Source organism: Sorghum bicolor, chromosome 3, assembly GCF_000003195.3.
Source record: "Sorghum bicolor cultivar BTx623 chromosome 3, Sorghum_bicolor_NCBIv3, whole genome shotgun sequence".
NCBI classification, from domain to species: domain Eukaryota; kingdom Viridiplantae; phylum Streptophyta; class Magnoliopsida; order Poales; family Poaceae; genus Sorghum; species Sorghum bicolor.
Window position 1 is genome coordinate 57,076,075 of NC_012872.2, and position 19,083 is coordinate 57,095,157.

The 19,083-nt window shown below is 45.4% G+C and overlaps 2 protein-coding genes and 1 long non-coding RNA gene across 6 annotated transcripts; 2 read left to right on the forward strand and 1 right to left on the reverse strand.

The window, feature by feature from the left end:
• On the forward strand, positions 5,224 to 6,646 carry LOC110433520. Of its 3 annotated transcripts, none has more exons than XR_002450970.1 (4): positions 5,246 to 5,754; positions 5,812 to 6,023; positions 6,100 to 6,168; positions 6,408 to 6,646. It is a non-coding gene; the product is annotated as an uncharacterized LOC110433520 (long non-coding RNA). The 3 variants fall into 3 exon arrangements; XR_002450969.1 differs by having other exon boundaries at positions 5,247 to 5,754; positions 5,819 to 6,023; XR_002450968.1 differs by having other exon boundaries at positions 5,224 to 6,023.
• LOC8054927 (putative pectinesterase 11) lies at positions 8,644 to 10,452 on the reverse strand. Its single transcript, XM_021456277.1, has 5 exons — positions 10,289 to 10,452; positions 9,910 to 10,063; positions 9,618 to 9,806; positions 9,277 to 9,524; positions 8,644 to 9,159 (listed from the first exon to the last, which is right to left on the reverse strand). Exons 1-5 carry the CDS (start codon positions 10,450 to 10,452, stop codon positions 9,015 to 9,017), a joined length of 900 nt encoding a protein of 299 aa, XP_021311952.1. The 3' UTR covers positions 8,644 to 9,014.
• LOC8054928 (CBS domain-containing protein CBSX3, mitochondrial) lies at positions 14,369 to 16,933 on the forward strand. Of its 2 annotated transcripts, none has more exons than XM_021457940.1 (6): positions 14,369 to 14,556; positions 15,266 to 15,534; positions 15,635 to 15,716; positions 16,377 to 16,450; positions 16,540 to 16,600; positions 16,701 to 16,933. In XM_021457940.1, exons 2-6 carry the CDS (start codon positions 15,277 to 15,279, stop codon positions 16,841 to 16,843), a joined length of 618 nt encoding a protein of 205 aa, XP_021313615.1. In that variant the 5' UTR covers positions 14,369 to 14,556; positions 15,266 to 15,276; the 3' UTR covers positions 16,844 to 16,933. The 2 variants fall into 2 exon arrangements, with proteins under 2 accessions (XP_021313615.1, XP_002456018.1); XM_002455973.2 differs by having other exon boundaries at positions 14,457 to 14,556; positions 15,270 to 15,534.

A 19,083-nucleotide genomic window follows, 5' to 3' on the forward strand; every position in this document is an offset into this window, starting at 1 on the left:
AAGGATCCGAAGGACGTAACGCAGCTTGTCCTTGTTGGGTGATACGAACAGTATCCCAGCGCCGGCACCGTTGATGTTCAAGGACCCATCAAAGAACATTGACCAGTGGTCTGAGACATCGGGAACGGGAGGCTCATTGAGATCCGTCCATTCAGCAATGAAATCGACCAGGGCCTGAGACTTGACCGTAGTTCGGCTCTGGAACTCCAGCGAAAATGGGCACAATTCCATCGCCCATTTCATGATTCTGCCATTGGCGTCTTTATTGCGTAGGATGTCCCCGAGAGGGAAACTAGTTGTCGCCAGGACTCGATGGCCGTCGAAGTAGTGCTTCAGCTTTCTTGATGTTATCAGAATGGCGTATATGAGCTTCTGTATTTGTGGATACCTGGCCTTGGACTCGTTTAGGACTTCACTTATGAAGTAAACGGGTCTCTGGACCTTGTAGGCGTGACCTGGTTCATCTCGCTCGACCACTATTGCCGTGGAAACAACCCTGTCGGTTGCAGCAATGTAAAGAAGTAGGTCTTCATTGGGTTGGGGCGCTGTGAGGACAGGTGGTGAAGTGAGGAAGGTCTTAAGCTGAGTGAACGCAGCGTCGGCTTCCTCCCAGCCTTGAGATGAAACGCTCGACCAAGAAAATTTTTCTGACGCTTTCAATAGTTTGAAGAAAGGGAGGCCTTTTTCTCCCAGCCTTGAGATGAAACGACTGAGGGCGGCCATGCATCCGGTTAGCTTCTGAATGTCCTTGATGTTCTTCGGTGGTCGCATGTCGAGTACGGCTTTGACTTTTGAAGGGTTTGGTCGTATGCCGTCGCGACTGACGACGTTGCGGAGCAGTAGACCGGAAGGAACGCCGAAAATGCATTTCTTGGGGTTGAGCTTCCACTTGTACCTATTGAGTGCCTTGAAGGTTCGGTCTAAGTTGTCGATTAGGGTGCTCGCGTCCCTTGTTTTTACGACCACGTCGTCCACATAGGCCTCGACGAGGTCATCGCGAATCTCGTCGTGGAGGCATTGCTGGATGGCCCTTTGATAAGTGGCCCCGGCGTTTTTGAGTCCGAAAGACATGGTCGTGTAGCAGTATGCGCCGAAGGGTGTGATGAAGGATGTTTTGATCTGATCCTCTTCCTTTAGCGAGATCTGGTGATAACCAGAGTAGCAGTCTAGAAAGGAGAGGAGTTCGCATCCGGCCGTTGAGTCGACCACCTCGTCGATGCGAGGGAGACCAAAAGGATCTTTAGGACAGTGTTTGTTAAGATCAGTGTAATCAACGCACATTCTCCATTCATTATTCTTTTTGCGTACAAGAACCGGATTGGCGAGCCAATCGGGGTGATACACTTCTTTTATGAATCCGGCTGCTAGAAGCCGTGTTATTTCTGCCCTAATAGCCTCCTTTTTGTCACGAGCGAACCGTCGCAGTTTTTGCTTGATTGGTCTTGCGGTCTTCGAGACATTTAAGGAGTGCTCGATCAGGTTTCGTGGGACACCGGGCATGTCTGCGGGTTTCCATGCGAAAACGCTCACGTTGTCCCCTAGAAACCTGACGAGCGCGTCTTCCTATTTTGGATCCAGGTTGGCCCCGATGAGGGCTGTTTTCTCGGGGTTGCCTTCGACCAGCTGCACTTCTTTGTACTCCTTGGATTTTGAGTTCTTCCTGGCTGTCGCCTGTTCGGGTAATTGGAGCTGGTCGGGAGGTAGCTGTGCGGCTTGGTTTGTTGTTTCCGCCATGCGGATTGAGAGGTCGATTGCCTCGGTGATCTTGAAGCTTTCTTCTTCGCAGGTGTACGCAGTGTAGACGTTGCCTCTGACGGTTAAGACGCCCTTCTCCGTGGGCATCTTAAGGACCAGGTATGAGTAGTGCGGGACTGCCATGAACTTTGTCAGCGATGGGCGGCCCAGTATGGCGTGATAGGTCCCGTCGAAATCCGCGACTACGAAGTTGATGAACTCCGTCCGGAAGTGGTCGGGTGTGCCGAATTGGACAGGCAATGTTATCTGTCCGAGGGGCACTGAACTTTGACCTGGCAAAACCCCCCAGAATTGGGCGTCGTAAGGTTTTAGTTGTGCCGGTGGTATCTTGAGGGCGGGCAGGCTGTTGCGGAAGAGGATGTCGATGGAGCTTCCCCCGTCCACGAGCACGCGCTCGAATCTGATGCTGTTGATGCAGGGGTCAAGAATCAGTGGGAAACGACCCGGCTCTGGGATAGCGGCCCACTGGTCCTTTCTGCTGAACGAGATCTCCCTGTGGGACCACGTGGGAAATTTCGGATCTGCGATCAGCCCGTCCGTGCTGTCTATGTTGAGGCAGGCTCTCTTTAACAGCTTTCTTTCTCGCTTGGACTCAGTGGAGACCTTGCCCCCGAAAATGGAGTGGACCACGTCAGTGGGGCTGACGTATTGGTGTCGGGGGTCCCTATCTTGGTCCTCATCCTCATCTTCGTGGTCGTGCCCGTCGCGCTTGTTATTTTTCTTGGCGGAGTCCTCTTGGGCGGCCCGCCGTGTATAGATACTTTTGAGGACGCGGCACTCTTCCATGGTATGATTGGACTTTGGGTGTAGCTGGCATGGTCCCTTCAACGTTTTGTTGTAGTCTTCTTGGTAGTCCCGTCGTCCATTGGGACGTTTGACCGTATTTACTTCGTGGTCGTAGTCGCGAGGGCGCTTTCCTCTGAAGTCGTCGCGGCTGTCGCGCCGCCGATCCCAACCCTCTCGGTGATCGCGGTTGTCGGAGCGGCGGTGATTTCTGTTGTCGTAGCGACCACGACCGTCATCTCGCCGGGGAGGCTGGTCGGGGCCTCTCGCATCGTCTCGGATTAGTTTTTCTGCGTCATCGGCATCGGCGTAATTTTTGGCCGTGGCGAGGAGCTCTGCTACCGTTGATGGGCGCTTACGCAACAGCTTGTTCCTCAGCGCTTCGTGGAAACGCAAGCCCTTGATGAAGGCTGAGATGGCCTCGTCATGAGAAATCTTCGGGATTTTGAGGCGCATATCCGAAAATCGTCGGATGTAATCGCGCAGAGGTTCATTCTTCCTGTCCCTTATTCTTTCAAGGTCATACTTGTTTCCAGGCTGCTCGCATGTGGCGATGAAGTTGTCGATGAAAGCCTGGCGTAGCTCTTCCCAAGAGTCGAAGGAGTCCTCGGGCAAGCCGAGAAGCCACTGATGACCAGCCTGGTCGAGGACTACGGGGAAGTAGTTAGCCATGACATGCTCATCTCCTGCCGCTGATCGGACTGCGATTTCATAGAGGGTGATCCAGTTCTCTGGATTTTCCTTGCCGTCGTATTTTTTAAGTTTTTCGAGCTTGAAATTGCGAGGCCACACGACCTGGCGGAGGTGTGAGGAGAACTGTCTTAGGCCCGGAGGACCGTGGGTTGCATCGTACTCGATGCGGCGCAGGTTTTCGTGGACTGCTCTCTCTACGGCGCGCCTGTTGATGCGGTCCCGGGCATCTTTGGAAGGGATGTTGTGGCGGAGATCCCTGTGTTGATCTTCTTCTTGGCCGCGTACGCGGTTCTGCTTGCGGCGGCCATCGGCGTCCCGACCACCATCGTCGCGGCGTGAGTCCCCTCGACGGTTGTCGGGGGAGCGGCTGCGGTGACGCCTGCTGGGTGAGACCTGGCTACGATTAGTCTGGTCGGAGGCGGCTTCTGTGTAAGAAACGTCCTGGACTCTCTTGAGCAGAGTGGCTGTCTGTCCCATTGCGGCGATCAGGTGCGCTCGGATGCTGGTCCGGACTCCCTGGCATTCGGGGGTGTCAGGAAGCCGATCCAGGTTAGCCATGGCGACAGCCACGTTGGCGCTTGGCGTTTTGTAGACTGGCTGGTCCCCGACCATGTCAAAGGCATCGTTGAGGTTATTTGGTGGCATCTGTTGTTGCTCGTCCGCACGTCGTCGGGCGCGATCGGCGTTACGCTGTTCGCGGAGTTGCCTCTGGTCATCTGTTTCTCCGTCAACGGCCGGTTCATCGGCGCTGACATTGAACACAATATCCCCTCGCCGGGGGGGGGAATATCGGGAATCGGTCGAAACCCGGAGGGTGTGAAGGAAAATCCAGGTCGTAGCCCTCGTCTTCGGTGTTTATAACCTCGGTGGGGACGGAGCCGGTGCTTGAGTTGGTGCTGGAAACCCGGCCGTCCCGTAGCTCTCGGATTGTCACCATGTTGACATGGTGACGATTGTTCCTTGTCGGCGACCAACCCGCCTTGCTGAAAACGGATTGGACATGCTGTGAGTAAACAGAGGCCGAGTTGTTCAGGCCGCAAGGATAGTCTTCCTTCTTGAGCTCGACGGATCGTCCTGAGGGGGTTGAGGTTATCGTCAGGGACGTTCCCAGCCGTTCGTGTGTGGCGACACGAGTTGGCCGGCGGGATTTCGAAAAATCCGCTCGAGCAGCTTGGTCGGGCCGGCGCAGAACTCCATCTATTAGTTGGGAGACTTCGAGTAGCTTGGAGTCAGCGCGATCGAGCGCTCGGAGAAGGTCCGAGCAGTCGATCTCCTTTCCCTTGTAGAGTGGGAACGGTGGTCGGGCGCTTGGTGCCGTCTTGCGTGTAGTCGGAGACGGCGCGATCTCAGATTGGATCTGGATCTCTTTCGGAACCGTGGTCGCGAAGCCGCCGCTGCACGTCGTCCACGTGATCTGGCCGACAGTGAACGTGAGGCCTTCGGGCACGGTCGCGGAAGCTGGGATCGTGACCATCTTGTTCGCCGGAAAAGTTGCACGCACACCCCCTACCTGGCGCGCCACTGTCGACGAAAGCTAGTCGGCAGTCTACCTTGGGGTATACCCACGGTAGTAGTTTGTCGGTAGACGGTGCGCAAACTACGAACTCGATGGTGACGCAAGACACGGACAAGCTTTTTATCCAGGTTCGGCCGCCGAGTTGGCGTAATACCTACGTCCTGCGTCTGGTTGTATTGATTTGTGTTGAGAGAATCTGATCTGTCCTAGGGGGGTCCCTTGCCCCTCCTTATATAGTCTGGAGGGCAGGGTTACAGATCTGGAAACTAATCCTAGTCGGTTACAATTGCCATGGATAATTCGATATCAATTCCTATTCTAACCGACCAGAAATCCTGCTTGATCTCCACATCTTGTTTCCTTGCGCGGAACTCCAGGTTGTCGGATCAAGCTTTGAACTCGTCTCGTAATGGGCCAAGCCTCCTGGCCCAAGTCCAGTCGTAAGGGTATAGGGGTTTATACCCCCACATATCCCCTCCCTTATCCTCTCACGGTCTCTCCTTTGGTCCTTCCCATGTCGACTCCATGTGGGTGGCCGCCGTTCTTCTCTTCCAATCAAATCCACGACGAGGAGGCCACACCCTTCTCCTCCGGCCAGATCCATGCCATGGGAACCTCCCTTCTTCTTCTCCAGCCAGATCCACGACGTGGTGGCCGCGCCCTTCTACCCCAGCCAGATCCATGCCATGGGAACCTCAGGAAGCTCCGCCGCCTCATCCTTGATGCCAAGCTCACGCCCTTCCACCGGGGCGCCGACGACGCGCGCGCCGACCTCGACGAGTGCCCCATCTACTTCCTGGTAACCATCCTCTTCCCCATCTGCCCCAGATGCAGTTCTACACTAATTACTCCTCGTTATGCTGCTCTGTGGCGACGCCGAGGCATCCGGGCCTTCCTCCAGATTTCATCTCCAAGGACGTAGGTCCCCGGCTGCTGCGCGTGCCGTGTCGTACAACTCCCCAAGCAAGGAGGAGCCGCCAGTCCTGTTGCTCCTCCATTTTCTATATGTGAGTATAGTAGTTTCTGAAACTAACAGCCGGATTTCTTCATCTAAATTGCATCAGTTCCTAGATGTACTACATGCTGCTGCTCTCAACGCACTGGGATATGATGCACTTATGGTTGATTTAACTGAAATGCTTAATGATTTGTGCTCAACGGATTTCTGGAACTTTTGTAACACTGAAGTTACTGAATTTGAGTTCTTGTAACTGAATTGCATGTGACTTTGTTTGACGAGTGGCTGCTTGGACAATACTTTGATAAATAAACAAAGGTATGTGCTATAATTTATTATTTGGCACATCTAATCGATATAGTATACAATCTTCATATCTATTATTTGTATATAGGTAAACATAGTCCAATGCAGAAACTATCATGACACTCCAAAACAATTCTGTCCCATGATTTTGCTTCAAGTAAGGTTGAAATTAATTCTTATAGCATTATATGATGTGATTATCTTGCTGTATGGAACTCTGAAACTATGCATTGGTGCCAAAAGTGTTGGTTGTTTACTTGTTATCTGTTTTCAGAATTTTGGACTAGCATATGTATTGAATTTGTTAACTAGTTTCAAAGCTTCCTAATAAATAGATGACATTTCTTTTTAGAATCTTTGCTAGCAAATCTGACTTATATTTGTTTTGATTTTCAGGTAGCACATCTTATGGACAGCAAGTGAATTGAAGTGCTCGTGAATACTAATGTTTAGTTGTTTAGACTCCCTAGATATCAAATCTTTTAGTTCAAACTTAGATATTGTGATAGTCACTCTAATGGTTGTGAGCTAGGCCAATCTGTGGCTTGATGTTCAATGTGGCTGTTGTGGACATGCTAGTACATGAATGAATTATTGTTTGGTGAATCTTACGAGTTGTGATGCATGTTGATGAAGTGATGATTTGGCACTTATTTTTTATGTTCTTTTCATCACTATGCTTTGGATGTGGGCTTGGATCTGGGCTGGTTATAGAAGATAGACAACTAACCCATGACGATCACATATCCTAATCTATGACGGCTCAATTAGATCCAGCAAATGTATGACGTGAGATACATGACAGATTTTTCGATCGTCATGGCAAGTTAACTGTGACGTATTTTTGACTGTCTGTCACCAAAGTGATCGTCATGTAAAGCACCATTCCTTGTAGTGGACAGACGTCGAGGCTGTGGCGAAGTGCAGGAGCTGGAGTGGTGGTGGGTGGTGAGATGCAGGCTGGAACGGTCGGGAGAGTAACGCAGGGTCGAGGCGATGCGTGAAGGGAACTGTGACGGCGACGTGAGTAGTGAGAGCGGGAGGAGTGGCATGGCAGCTGCTGGACATCTCAGTCGGCGGCTGTATCGTTTTCCTCATGTATACTATACCCTTGTTATCGTCAAAGCTGGGTCGTTTGCTCTTGGGGCTCACGGATCGATCCTAGGTTGAACACCTGTGTGTCCTTAATTTGGCTTAAAGGAAACAGTACTGACGTACGTACGTGGACACACCGTTTGCATAGTTGCTGCTCATCACTTCATCAGAAATAAAAGTTCTCATTGCTTGCTCGCCTTTATCGGGGCAAGCGTATTCTTGGCACCAAGCAGCCATAACGAGCCGAGAGGGATGGCTGCTGCCTGCTGTTATCTGAAAATATTAATCTACAGTACATTCTACTCATGGCAAAATCTTTATCTGAAAGGAATAAAAGGAACGTTTGTTTAGTTGTGACTTGAGATCGCCATTCTGCTGCGTCGACTGCACTCGTTTTTCTAAGGCCTTGTTTAGAGCCCGTACGGCCCTGTGCGATTGAACTAGGCCCTCTTGAGATCGCCATTCTGCTGCGTCGACTGCACTCGTTTTTCTAAGGCCTTGTTTAGAGCCTGTACGGCCCTGTGCGATTGAACTAGGCCCTCCAAATTTATGGGCCTTAAAATTTATTGAGCGTCCTAAGTATATATAATAATTTTAAATTTGTTTTAATTAGTAAATTAGTCACATACTCAATAAAAGTGGCCCGCTACTTATTTCAAGAGAAAGTACATTGAGTCTATAATCCTGAGTTAGAAAAGTCTATGATCGGTAATTCTTCTTCACGTAAGTTTGTAACCCTTCGTGAGTTTGTGACTTCATCGCTTGGACTTGTTGCTCGCTCTTGGTGTTGTTTGTCGCTCAAGAGTCGAGACCTAGTAGCAACCTTAGACGGCCGGACCCAAATCAGGACACCAGACGGAGATCATTGCCTAGTATAAATTTCATGCACAACCCCTATTTTATTTAGTTAATCTTTTATACATTGCCTTTGTAATATATTAATATTTGATATTATCTTTTTTAGATTTTGACAATATATATTAGACCTCTACTTGTTGTTTTGAACTGGGCCTCATATTTATCCGGGACGTGCCTGCATATATGGAGCATTAAATATAGATAAAAAATAACTAACTGCATAGTTTGCAAGATGATTCATTTAAGCCTAGTTAGTTAGTCCATAATTGAACAATAATTGTCAAATACAAACGAAAGTGCTACGGTAGATAAACCTAAAAAATTTTAGAGATACATACATCTTTTTTTCCTTGGTTTGCTTGGTATACTGTATTTTGAGGCGCCTCAAGTCAAACTGCAAATTAAGTTTTTAGATGTATTTATATTGCATTTTTGTAGTTTATCTATTTGACGTTAACACTTTGTTTTATAAGTTTAGTCAAACTTTGAATAGTAACATGCTTCGTGTGAACAACGATATCACACAAAGTCACAACATGGCGTGGTCTTATCTTCGAGTTGAAGAGACGATTATAAATGGCATTCATCCTTGAGTCACTTAGAAGAGGAGACGACTCGTCGGAAATATTTTGCTTCTTCGGAAGAGCAGGCTACCGATCAGGGGTGGAAAGGTTGTTTCACAGTTGGTGGGGGCATCATCGCGCCGAGGCTAAAAATTCTTTTTTTTTTTGTATACATATAACGGCTAGTGAAAGTGTAGCATACACAAGTTCTCACTCTCACCGTTGCCAATGGATTGGCTTCAAAGCGAGACAGAGTCCTATACGAAACAAAAGTTCGTTTGCCGGCGCCCACGGAGTCGTCACCAACTGACCATGCATGGTTCCCATACCGAACATGGTTTCTAACATAGAAATGGACACATCCTGATAGAACTGAACCACACGCACAGTTAACCAGCCACACAGCATACGATCAATTAATTCTACAAATGCAATGTCATTTGCATAGCACGTATATGGTGATATAGGTAGTTTTCTTTTTATTTTTCTACCGAAGCCACTCCTGTCCACCAACCCAACCTTTGGTGATGAACGGTGCAGCTTGAGCCTGCGACATGTCGTGAGACCACGCTACTCTTCCGTCAGTCTTGGAGCCTTCCCCGTAGCACTGGTACTGCCCGTAGAACGCTGTCCTGCACGGCCACATTATTATTGAACCAGAAACACGTCAGGAACGATCGGAGAACGAACGTACGCTACGCGAGAAATCGTTTCAGCTAGCAGCAGCAGCTGTAGTGCGCACAGTGCACCTCTGCCTCTGTTTGTCGCCGTCGGTCCAGTCGTCCCAGCCCTGGGGCCTCACCGTGCTGGACATGTAGCTGAGCGCGAAGACGACGCGGGAGTAGGGACCCCAGGGTCGCCCCAGGATGGACGTGCCGGCCCCGAGCCCCGTCAGCTTGCACCCCACGAAACTGAACCCGGTGTCCTCCGACTCCGACCACCGTTTATGCGCCGTGAACGCGCCGCCGGCCGCCGACACGGAGTGGAGGTGGCACTTCTGCATGCGTACGACGACATCAGTTTGATCGAGTAACAGAAATAATATGGATTTTTGATGATGGATGGATCGATCGACAGGGTATATACGCACATCGAACAGAGCCTTGCCATTGCCGAAGATGAAGTCGGTGGCACCTTGGACGTAGCAGCCGCGGTAGTAATGGCGGCCCGTGTCGTCCAGGAGCGTGTCCTGGAACGACACGAACCTGCACCCGTAGAACGCCGCCCTGTCTCCGGCGACCCTCATGGCGACTGCCGGCCCGCTACTCCCAAACGTGTTCTGCATTGCAAATGAATAACGGAACCAATCAAGACCGTGCTACGTATGTATGCTAATAAAGTACATGAACCAATTAATCAAAAGACTGCATATATTTGCACACCTGGAACGCTAAGCGCTTGGCGATGAAGTCGGAGGCTAGCACGGATACTGTCGGGCTCTCGGAGGCCACCCAGGACTCGTTCCAGGTGATGATGGTCGAGCTGGCGCTCGTGCCCACGAGAGTTATGCAAGGCTTGTCCACCACCACTTTCTCTCTGCACAAATTGGAGTGCAAACCAAACGTAGCACTAGAGATTAGCTTTGATCCTTTTTTTTAAAAAAAAAGAGAGAGAGAGAGAGAGAGAGAGAGAGAGAGAGAGAGAGATTAGCTTGATGATCAACATGTGGATCCAGAAATGAGCGAGCATGCATGCGTGTGTACACGCCAGATCTCGAGCGAGAGAGCGAGCTAGCATCGTCGCGTTCACCACTACACTTGCCTGTAAACTCCCGGCTTGATCCGGATGACGACGCCGCCGCCGCCGCTGCCGGAGCCACCCGCCGGTGCCGCATCGATCGCGTCCTGGATCCTCCTATGGTCGCCTTTGCCGGACTGGTCGACCAGGAGGACGAGCTGCCGCGACCGCGAGCCCGTCGTCAGCATATCGCCGCCCACGCCGTCGTCTTCAGTGGCTGCGCATGCAGAAGCTGCAGGCGACGAGAGCCAGCAGCCCTGCTGCTGCCCGGCGGCGCCTTGGCGCGATTTAACAACATGCTAGTCCCGAGTCCCCGACGATGATGATGAGTCGACCGTAAGGCATGGAGCTCGCTTTCGCGCGAACCGGTGCACCAACCAGGCAAGTATATATGTATATATAATATATATGTGTAGCCAGGTCAACTGCTGGCTAAATACGCAAGCTTTGCCGAGAGCCAGACCCTCGGCAAAGACAACCTTTGCCGAGAGCCCTGTCATCCTCTCGGCAAAGAGCCTTTGCCGACGGCCAGGCTCTCGGCAAAGAGGGGCTCTAGGCAAAGGTCAGCTTTGCCGACAAGCCCTCGGCAAAGATACCGTGCCGTAAACGGCTGCCGTAGTCATCACCTTTGCCGAAAGCCGTGCCGTTAGGCTCTCGGCAAAGAGGTGACCTTTGCCGAGGGCAACTGCAGGCCCTCGGCAAAGACCCCGTTCATGTTTTGCTCCCGTCCGAGTCGGAGTTTTGGCAGTACCTCCCCGTTGTTCTCCGGATACACACTCTCCTTGCTAGGACGTGTACTAGGGGTGAGGCGCTAGCGACTTCGAGGAGTGATATTCATGTGGACTTGTGGTTTATGTTATGAACTTGTGGTTTATGTTATGAACTTATGGTTTATGTTGGACGTAATGTTAGATTTGTCATATCTATGTGGATTTGTGATATCTGTGGACTTCGATATGTTTCATGTGTGATATATATGTGGATTGTGATATAGACAAAGGGATTTGTGATATATATATATACATATGTGGCTGTGCATGTAAAAAACAGAGAAAAAATAAAAAACAAAACTAAATTCCCAGCTTTGCCGAGAGCCTGGATGGCTGGCATTCGGCAAAGATAGAAAGCCGGGTTCAGAAGAACTACAGCTTTGCCGAGAGCCTGGTTGTCTAGCTCTCGGCAAAGGGGTTCTTTGTCGAGAGCCTGGCTGTCTGGCTCTCGGCAAAGGTGGTCTTTGCCGAGAGCCTTCCTGCAGGGCTCTCGGCAAAGAACCCCTTTACCGAGAGCCAGACAGCCAGGCTCTCGGCAAAGGCTTTTTTTTTAAAAAATAAAGAATCTTTGCCGAGAGCCTGCCAGCACGGCTCTCGGCAAAGACGACGTCAATATTGACGTTTCTCGACGGCGCCGTAGGCTTTGCCGAGAACGTTTCTAGCCCTCGGCAAAGTCTTTGCCGAGAGCCTGCCACGTGGCTCTCGGTAAAGAATTTTTTGCCGAGAGCTTCTTTGCCGAGAGCTCTTTGCCGAGAGTCACGTGGCAGACCCTCGGCAAAGCCTTTGCCGAGAGCTTTTAGGCCTTTGCCGAGAGCTCTAGGCTCTCGGCAAAGAAGCCGGATCCAGAAGTATAGGTTGCAAGTACGAGAGTGTATGCTTGCGCGGATGGGCGTGCGGTGTTCCGTTACGCGAGTTGGTGCCAAACTAGATACGCACAGGCACTGGTTGGTGCCTGATGACACTATTAGCTCTAGTACCGTCGGGAAATCCACGCACATAACGTTTGGACGAAGATATTCATCATTTCACGGGAGCGCCAACTGCTGGTCTAATAACCAGCTAGCAGGCGTGCAATGGCGGAATGCGCGCGAAAAGTGTTCGGGCCGGGTAGCTTCACTTGGAGCAAAGGAATTGAATTTGCTGATGATGATCGGTAAATACTGATATATAGTACTCCCTCCATCCTAAATTATAAGTCGTTTGAATTTTGTTACCCTAAGTTTGACCACTCGTCTTATTCAAAAAATTTGTGCAAATATAATCAAATTTAAGTCATTTTTGAAGAACTTTTATTAATAAACCAATACACAACAAAAAAAATGATATTTTGTATAAAACTTTAAATAAGACAAGTGGTCAAACTTGATATTAAAAAAGTCAAACGACCTATAATTTAGGATGTATTGAGTACTTGGCTTGTTGCGTCGGTCCAATCCACATGCATATGTAAAAGGCTACGTAGAGATATGTACAGTTGCGGTCATCGTAACTAGACTAGATGCACATCTTGGCTGTTATGGAATTTTTCCATTTGCATTTTTGTCCGCGACGACTGTGGGCTGGTCGAAATGTTTTGCGGTGTTCAGTGTGTTGCTTAAAGTTTGTGCTACACTGTGGGCTGGTCGAAATAGTTTTTTAATTAGTGTCTTGTTTGAATCCCCATCAAAACTTGCATCTAGACCCATCCCACTGCAAATAACATAGGTGACATACATTCATATATGTTCTTAAATTTATGGGTAGACGTTAGGTACCCGAGGGTAAATTTTAATACTAACATCTATCGCATTTTTTGCGAGTACCCGACCTTTATGCGCAACTGTGGGTAAATTTTTATGCCCGTGTTCATACTCATTGGATACTAAATCCACAGGTATCTGCACCTGTGTATAAAAGTGCAGACATAACAGCACCAAAGCTACATGTTAACTAGAGGGTGCAAATGCACCTCCAAAAATTATAAAACAGTGATTAGATTCAAAATTTCATCATATATGCATCTCCCATATAAGATGTCTATGGATTCACAAGTTAAGTGCACCCTTCTCTAATTTGCTCTAGCTTCGCCACTATTCAACACCCCACATTGCATTTTATTGTATTTTTAAGATAGATTTCTGTAAAATCAAATATAAAAAAGAAATAAAAAACACCAACCAAATACTTTAGATGCTCGCAAACAATCATTCAATAGTTGGGGGTCAAAAAAACCCTCGGGGTTTCAAGGGAAAAGGAAAAGATCTTTCTTTGTACAGGTCCTTTGTCAATCTCATTACTGACAAGTGACAGATAGATCTTTCTGTCACCATTTTATATTTCTGTTTTCTCTACTTAGTTAACAAAAAAAATTTATTTTTTTTTAAGATTTTCTGTCACATCGAATCTCTAGACGCATGTATACAACATTAAATATAGATAAAAAATAACTAAATGCATAGTTTATCTGTAATCTGTGAGATCAATCTTTTGAGCCTAGGTAGTTCATAGTTAAACGATAATTATCAAATACAAATGAAAATGCTAAGTAGCCAAACTCAAAAATTTTCACCAACTAAACTACCAGCTGTCTGAAGTACTGCAAGCTGCACCTCTCCGGCGTTGCTTTATATTTTTTTAAAAAAAGTTTCTTGCCATCTTTTTTTTCCTCGACCGTGCATTGGCACGTTCAATACTTCAATCCTGCTATTTTGAGGCCGTTTGGAATATGGGATTTTCCCCTTGTTTCTGTATTTTTCTATAAAATTAAGGGTTTGTTTAGTTCTCCATTTGAGTCAAATTTTTTTTTGAGTTTCAGCCTAGCATTTTGCATAATAGAACTAAACACCATCCAAAACTTTTTAGCAAAATTATTGCCATTTTTTTCATTCTGGATTTTGGTCTCGAGAGAAAAAAATGCCCAAAAGAGCCTTCCAATCTTAAGGAATTAAACATTTGTATGGATCTAAATATAACCTTGAAAATTTTGGCATTTTGCATTTCATAATTCTAAAGTAGTTGATATTTTGCATTTTGTATTCCATGAGCTAGGAACTAAGTAGGGGTTAATTTGTACAATTCTCGTATTATTTTTGAGAAATTTCTGCGTTCTAAACAGGGTGTTTCTTCATAAACAAAAAAAAAAACAAAAAAAAAGAGGACGAGAAAAACAGAGCTGACGAAATGGAGTCAACTGTCAAGGAACTTTTCTACCATTTTTCTGTTTAAGGCACGAAATCTTCCTAGCTTCCTCTTGGTGTGCACGGAAGTGATCAGAGGAAGCAACCTCTGCAACGCAAGAAACAACATTCAGCGGCCTGAACTTGTAAACTATCACCCGAGATTCCTTTCTTCCCTCGAAATGGCAAAGGCAGGCACCAATTCTTGTTTGCCATCTAAGGGAGAAAACTTGCATCATAACTTCATAGGAGGCGACCCATCGTAAGCTTCAGCAGCTGATCGGAGAACTCACCCGCCCACCCCGATCGAGCTAGCACCCAGAGAAACGCAAGAGCAGGACAGCATTTGCTGATTTGTTCCATCAAGGTACGTGAAGCTTGACTCGTTTAATTTCCGCTTGCCAATGTACTTAGGGTTGTTTAGTTCCTATTTTTTCTCAAAAAATTTTAGGTTTTGGTCCATCATTTTGCAAAATAGAACTAAACACCATGCAAAATTTTTGGCAAAAAGGTAGTTATTCTCTATTTTGAATTTTGGCCTCAAAGAGGCCAAAAAAACCTAAAATGAGCCTCAAGAGGTTTTATGACAAGAATAAATTCTGCATTTTGGATGAAACTAAATATCTGAAAATTTTGATATTTTGCATTTCATCACTCCAAAGTAGTTGACATTTCGTATTTTGGATTCTATGGGAACTAAACACCCCCTTAGCGATTTTTTTTGAATAACCCCTTAGCGAAAATTCAATGCAAAACCCAAGAAATCAAGACAAATTCAGCGACTATACTTGCTTTTTTTCTGAGGGATCTGGAGGGAGCCCCTATCTACTTGCTTTATTCAAGAAACAAGACACACTTAGGCTATGTTCAGTTCCCAGGGAATCAGCCCCTAAATTGTATAGCTAATTTTTACCGGGATTGAATCCTGCCACGAACGAGCCCTTAGCCTATTTTCGTACCAAAAGACACCTCGACAAAATGGCATACTGAAGTTAGCAGTAGATTTTTACAACGTTAGGTCCATATAAACCAAACAAAGCTGATAATCACGTATCATGTTATTGTCATTCCATCAGGCAGATCAAACATGCAAGGGATCACGAAGGCGCTGCGCCTCCATGGAAGGCAGCTAAGGCACACAGTTCTGCAACATATGAACAAGGGGATCTTCTCCTGGGCCACCCTTATTTCGCGCATACAAAGCGAGTCGCCAACTGTGATTATACCACACATGGGGCTCGAGAACATTACCGTCAGTGAAATTCTCAAGGCAAAGGGGGAGGCTGAAGCTGGAGCAGTCTACTGGTGCAGCACCAGCCATTCTGTACATGAAGCAGTACAGCACGTAAGCATTAATGTTTTTGGAGAACAACAGCGGATTTATCTTTCAACTATAGTATTACAGCAGAGTGACCAAATACTGAACACTGTGGTTGAAACTATAGATGACAGCACACAATGTTGGAGCTCTGGTGGTTCTCAAGTCAGGGAACATGAACCAGCTTGCAGGAATTGTAACCGAGAGAGGTACGCTAAGATCAGCTGTTGATATATACATTGATTATTACTGCATTTCTGAATTAGGTTGTTGATACAACCAACTGGAATCTGAAAATGATCTGATCATGTATCCTATTCAGAAATAAAGAAAATAATCACTGAAATGTGGTATCAGGAGAAAGAAATATTGACGGCCACAATTAGCTACCTTAACTCAAACATACTGCTTAAATAAGGCGTGTCTGGTATAATAGGAAAACATTGAATTCTCTTACATCCTAAAATTTAAATTTTAATAAAGAATTTAAAGTTTGACCAATATTATAGAGAGAAAAGTATTGACATAAAAAAGGTAAATATTATGATATATTTCATAATGGGAACAATGATGTTTATTTGATAATGTAAATATTATTATTGTGCTTTTCTCTAAATCTTGTCAATTTTTTTACTTAGAATGTAAATGTAAAACTCTTTATATTTCTTTTTTGAAAGGGAATTCCTTATATTTTAGGATGGAGGGAGTACATAGTAAGAAAAAACTCCTTAACTAACCAACATCATCTAATAACCATATAAATAGCTAGCAGAAAGGATTTGAAACAGTTAAAAGCAAATAATGCATTTGAATTTTACAGTTGCTCTCAAAAAAAATGAATGTTCAAATGAAATACTCCTTCGCTACAGATTTTTCCAGGAAGATCCTCTTGCCAGGGCGACCTTCAGAAGAAACCAGAGTTGAAGATATCATGACAGAGGAGGTGAAAAAAATTTATGGAACAAACTCTTGTCTAATTGAACAATGTCATAACATATCTCATAGTCCTCACCATTTTCCTTACTATTGCAGGACAAGCTAATTACAGTGTCTAGTCATACCAATATTCTACGTGCCATGGAGGTTATGACAGGTATGGATCATTCTGCAGCTTGTTAATTTAAGTAATTGTGTCATATCTGAAGGTTGCAGGAAACCTCTGAGCTACACATCTTCCATTTTTCTATTAACAGACAAGCATATCAGACATGTTCCTGTTTTCGATGAGAAGGTAGTTGGTATGATATCCATTGGTGATGTTGTTAGAGCGATTGTGGACCAACAGCACCAGGAAGTAAAACAGCTGAAGAAGTATATCAGAGGAGATTATTATTAGAATAATGTGCAGTCCTTACATTTGGTGTATAAACATAAATTATGTGTAATCGTTTACTGATATTTAATACATATATTTTCCTCGATGACATAATCTGGACATGCTGCGGGTCTAATTGGTACCTCTTATAAACTGCTCATGTCCAAATACAAGCTAAAACTAACAGCTAGGGATGAAAATACATAAGCAGTTTTAGTGCAAACTAGATACTGTGTCAAATTTGATTAACGAAGACTATTTAACCTAAGCACCACACTTCCCAATGATGTAGGGATAATGCATTATGGTTGGCTGCTTGCGTACTTAAATAAATACGATTTCTCTTGAAAATAGATATTTGTTTTGCAACAATCTGACTACATAATAAATATTGTAAGCAGCACTACTGATTCTATTATAAATACTAAGATCATGGTGCCAGATTTGCTTTCAGCTTGTAACATTGCTAATGTAGCCTATAATTCTATTGTGTTATTGTTTGTTTATTTAGTTCAGAATTTAGTTGTGCTAAGTATTTTGTTCTTAGAAATTTATGGATAGAATACATGTGTATGTGGGCTGTATAGCAACACATATTCTGCATTTATGCTTTGAGTTAGTCTTTCCATACTAAAAATGACAAAAGTGCGTAATCAGAAAAATATGTATCAAATAAAGTAAGATACTTTCAATAATGACAATGTACGTGCAAATTCAAATATTTACTTCAAGTTATTTTAAATATCATGGAGGTCGGCAATTTAGATGCAAACTTGATTGTTACTTTAGATATAGCTCTTTCTAATGATATGTGTAATTTAGATTATAGATTAGGAGTTACTCCAAGTTGTATTTTATAATGACACAGGTTAGTAATTTAGATACAATTTTAGGAGGTTACTTTACATTATCCTGACAATGGCATATATGCAGATTTAGGAGTTCACTTTAGATTATTTTTATAATGTGGTTAATATTTTAGAAAGCATAAATGAATCTAGTGGCTATTATAATCTTATTGTAGTTAGATTCTAATAGAGTAATAGGACCATGGTTGGATTTTTCTTTCTGATTGCTGATAGGATTTTTAAGATTTTTCTTCTTGCGTGTCTCATGATGATTAACATTAATGAGTCTTGTAAGATTGATAGGTAGTGAAACGAATACTTAGCAAATGGTGATGCCACTGAAAATCTTCAAATTTTGCATATTTATTTTCCTTTTTTTAAAAAAAAATCGGTTCCAAACTTAATTGTCACATATTTGTTTCTTGTAGGCTATCCTCAGTTACTACTTGTTCCAGCCTGATACCATTTCCCCCTGTGGTGCCGAGTAATTCCTAGACAAATGCAGATGCTTAAAGTGAATTTCTAGTCACGGAGAATTTGTTCTTTACCAATACTCCAGCAGTAGCAGTTTTGCTGTCCCGGAAAGTATTAGTGCTTTTCTTTTCCTAGATTCTTCCAAGTAATATAATGCCAAGCTCCTCGCAGGAGCAAATAGTAACGACCAGTTTTTAATTTGCTGCAGATTCTTGCATTCGCTTGCAAGTTGAGGCTGCGATAATCTGCTTTTGATTGATTTAGTAATATATAATGCTATTATTTGGGGGCAGAATTTTCTCAAGAATCTAAGAATGCAAAAGACACGGCATTGGGGAATATATACATTAAACACAATTTTCAATTCAGATTGAATAAAGAAGAAATGACCCATTGGCCGTTATCCACATTTAAAACGAATCAAACTTTGTTTCGATATTGAACAATGTTTTGTCCTCTGCACTCAGCATAATACACACAGCCATTACATAGGGATAATGAAAAAAAATGGTGTGCATAAAGCATGACTGCATTATTTCAAGCCAAGACCTTAGACTCAAATCCAACCTACACTACAAAATTACAGAAAGACTAAACATCAACCGGTTGTTTCTCTGGTTTCGGTCAACTGATTTTTGGGCCTTTTGATTTGGGCACGATTTGGCGCTGAGCTGATTGTCGATCGTTCGATTTGGGCACGGTTCGGCGCTGAGCTGATTAACAACGACGCATGTACGCGTGCCTAAATATGTGCGTTTGCACGATCTTTAAAACGTACGCATGCCTAGCCAGCCGTCGACGGGACTCTGACGCCTGACGACGAGATGGCTGGCAGTTTGGCACCGGCGCCATGCTCCTCCTCTGGATGGATACACTTGCGCGGATGCGAAAGTGACGGTGGCGCAACTCATTCACGGATGCAGCTGTAGGTCGTGAGCT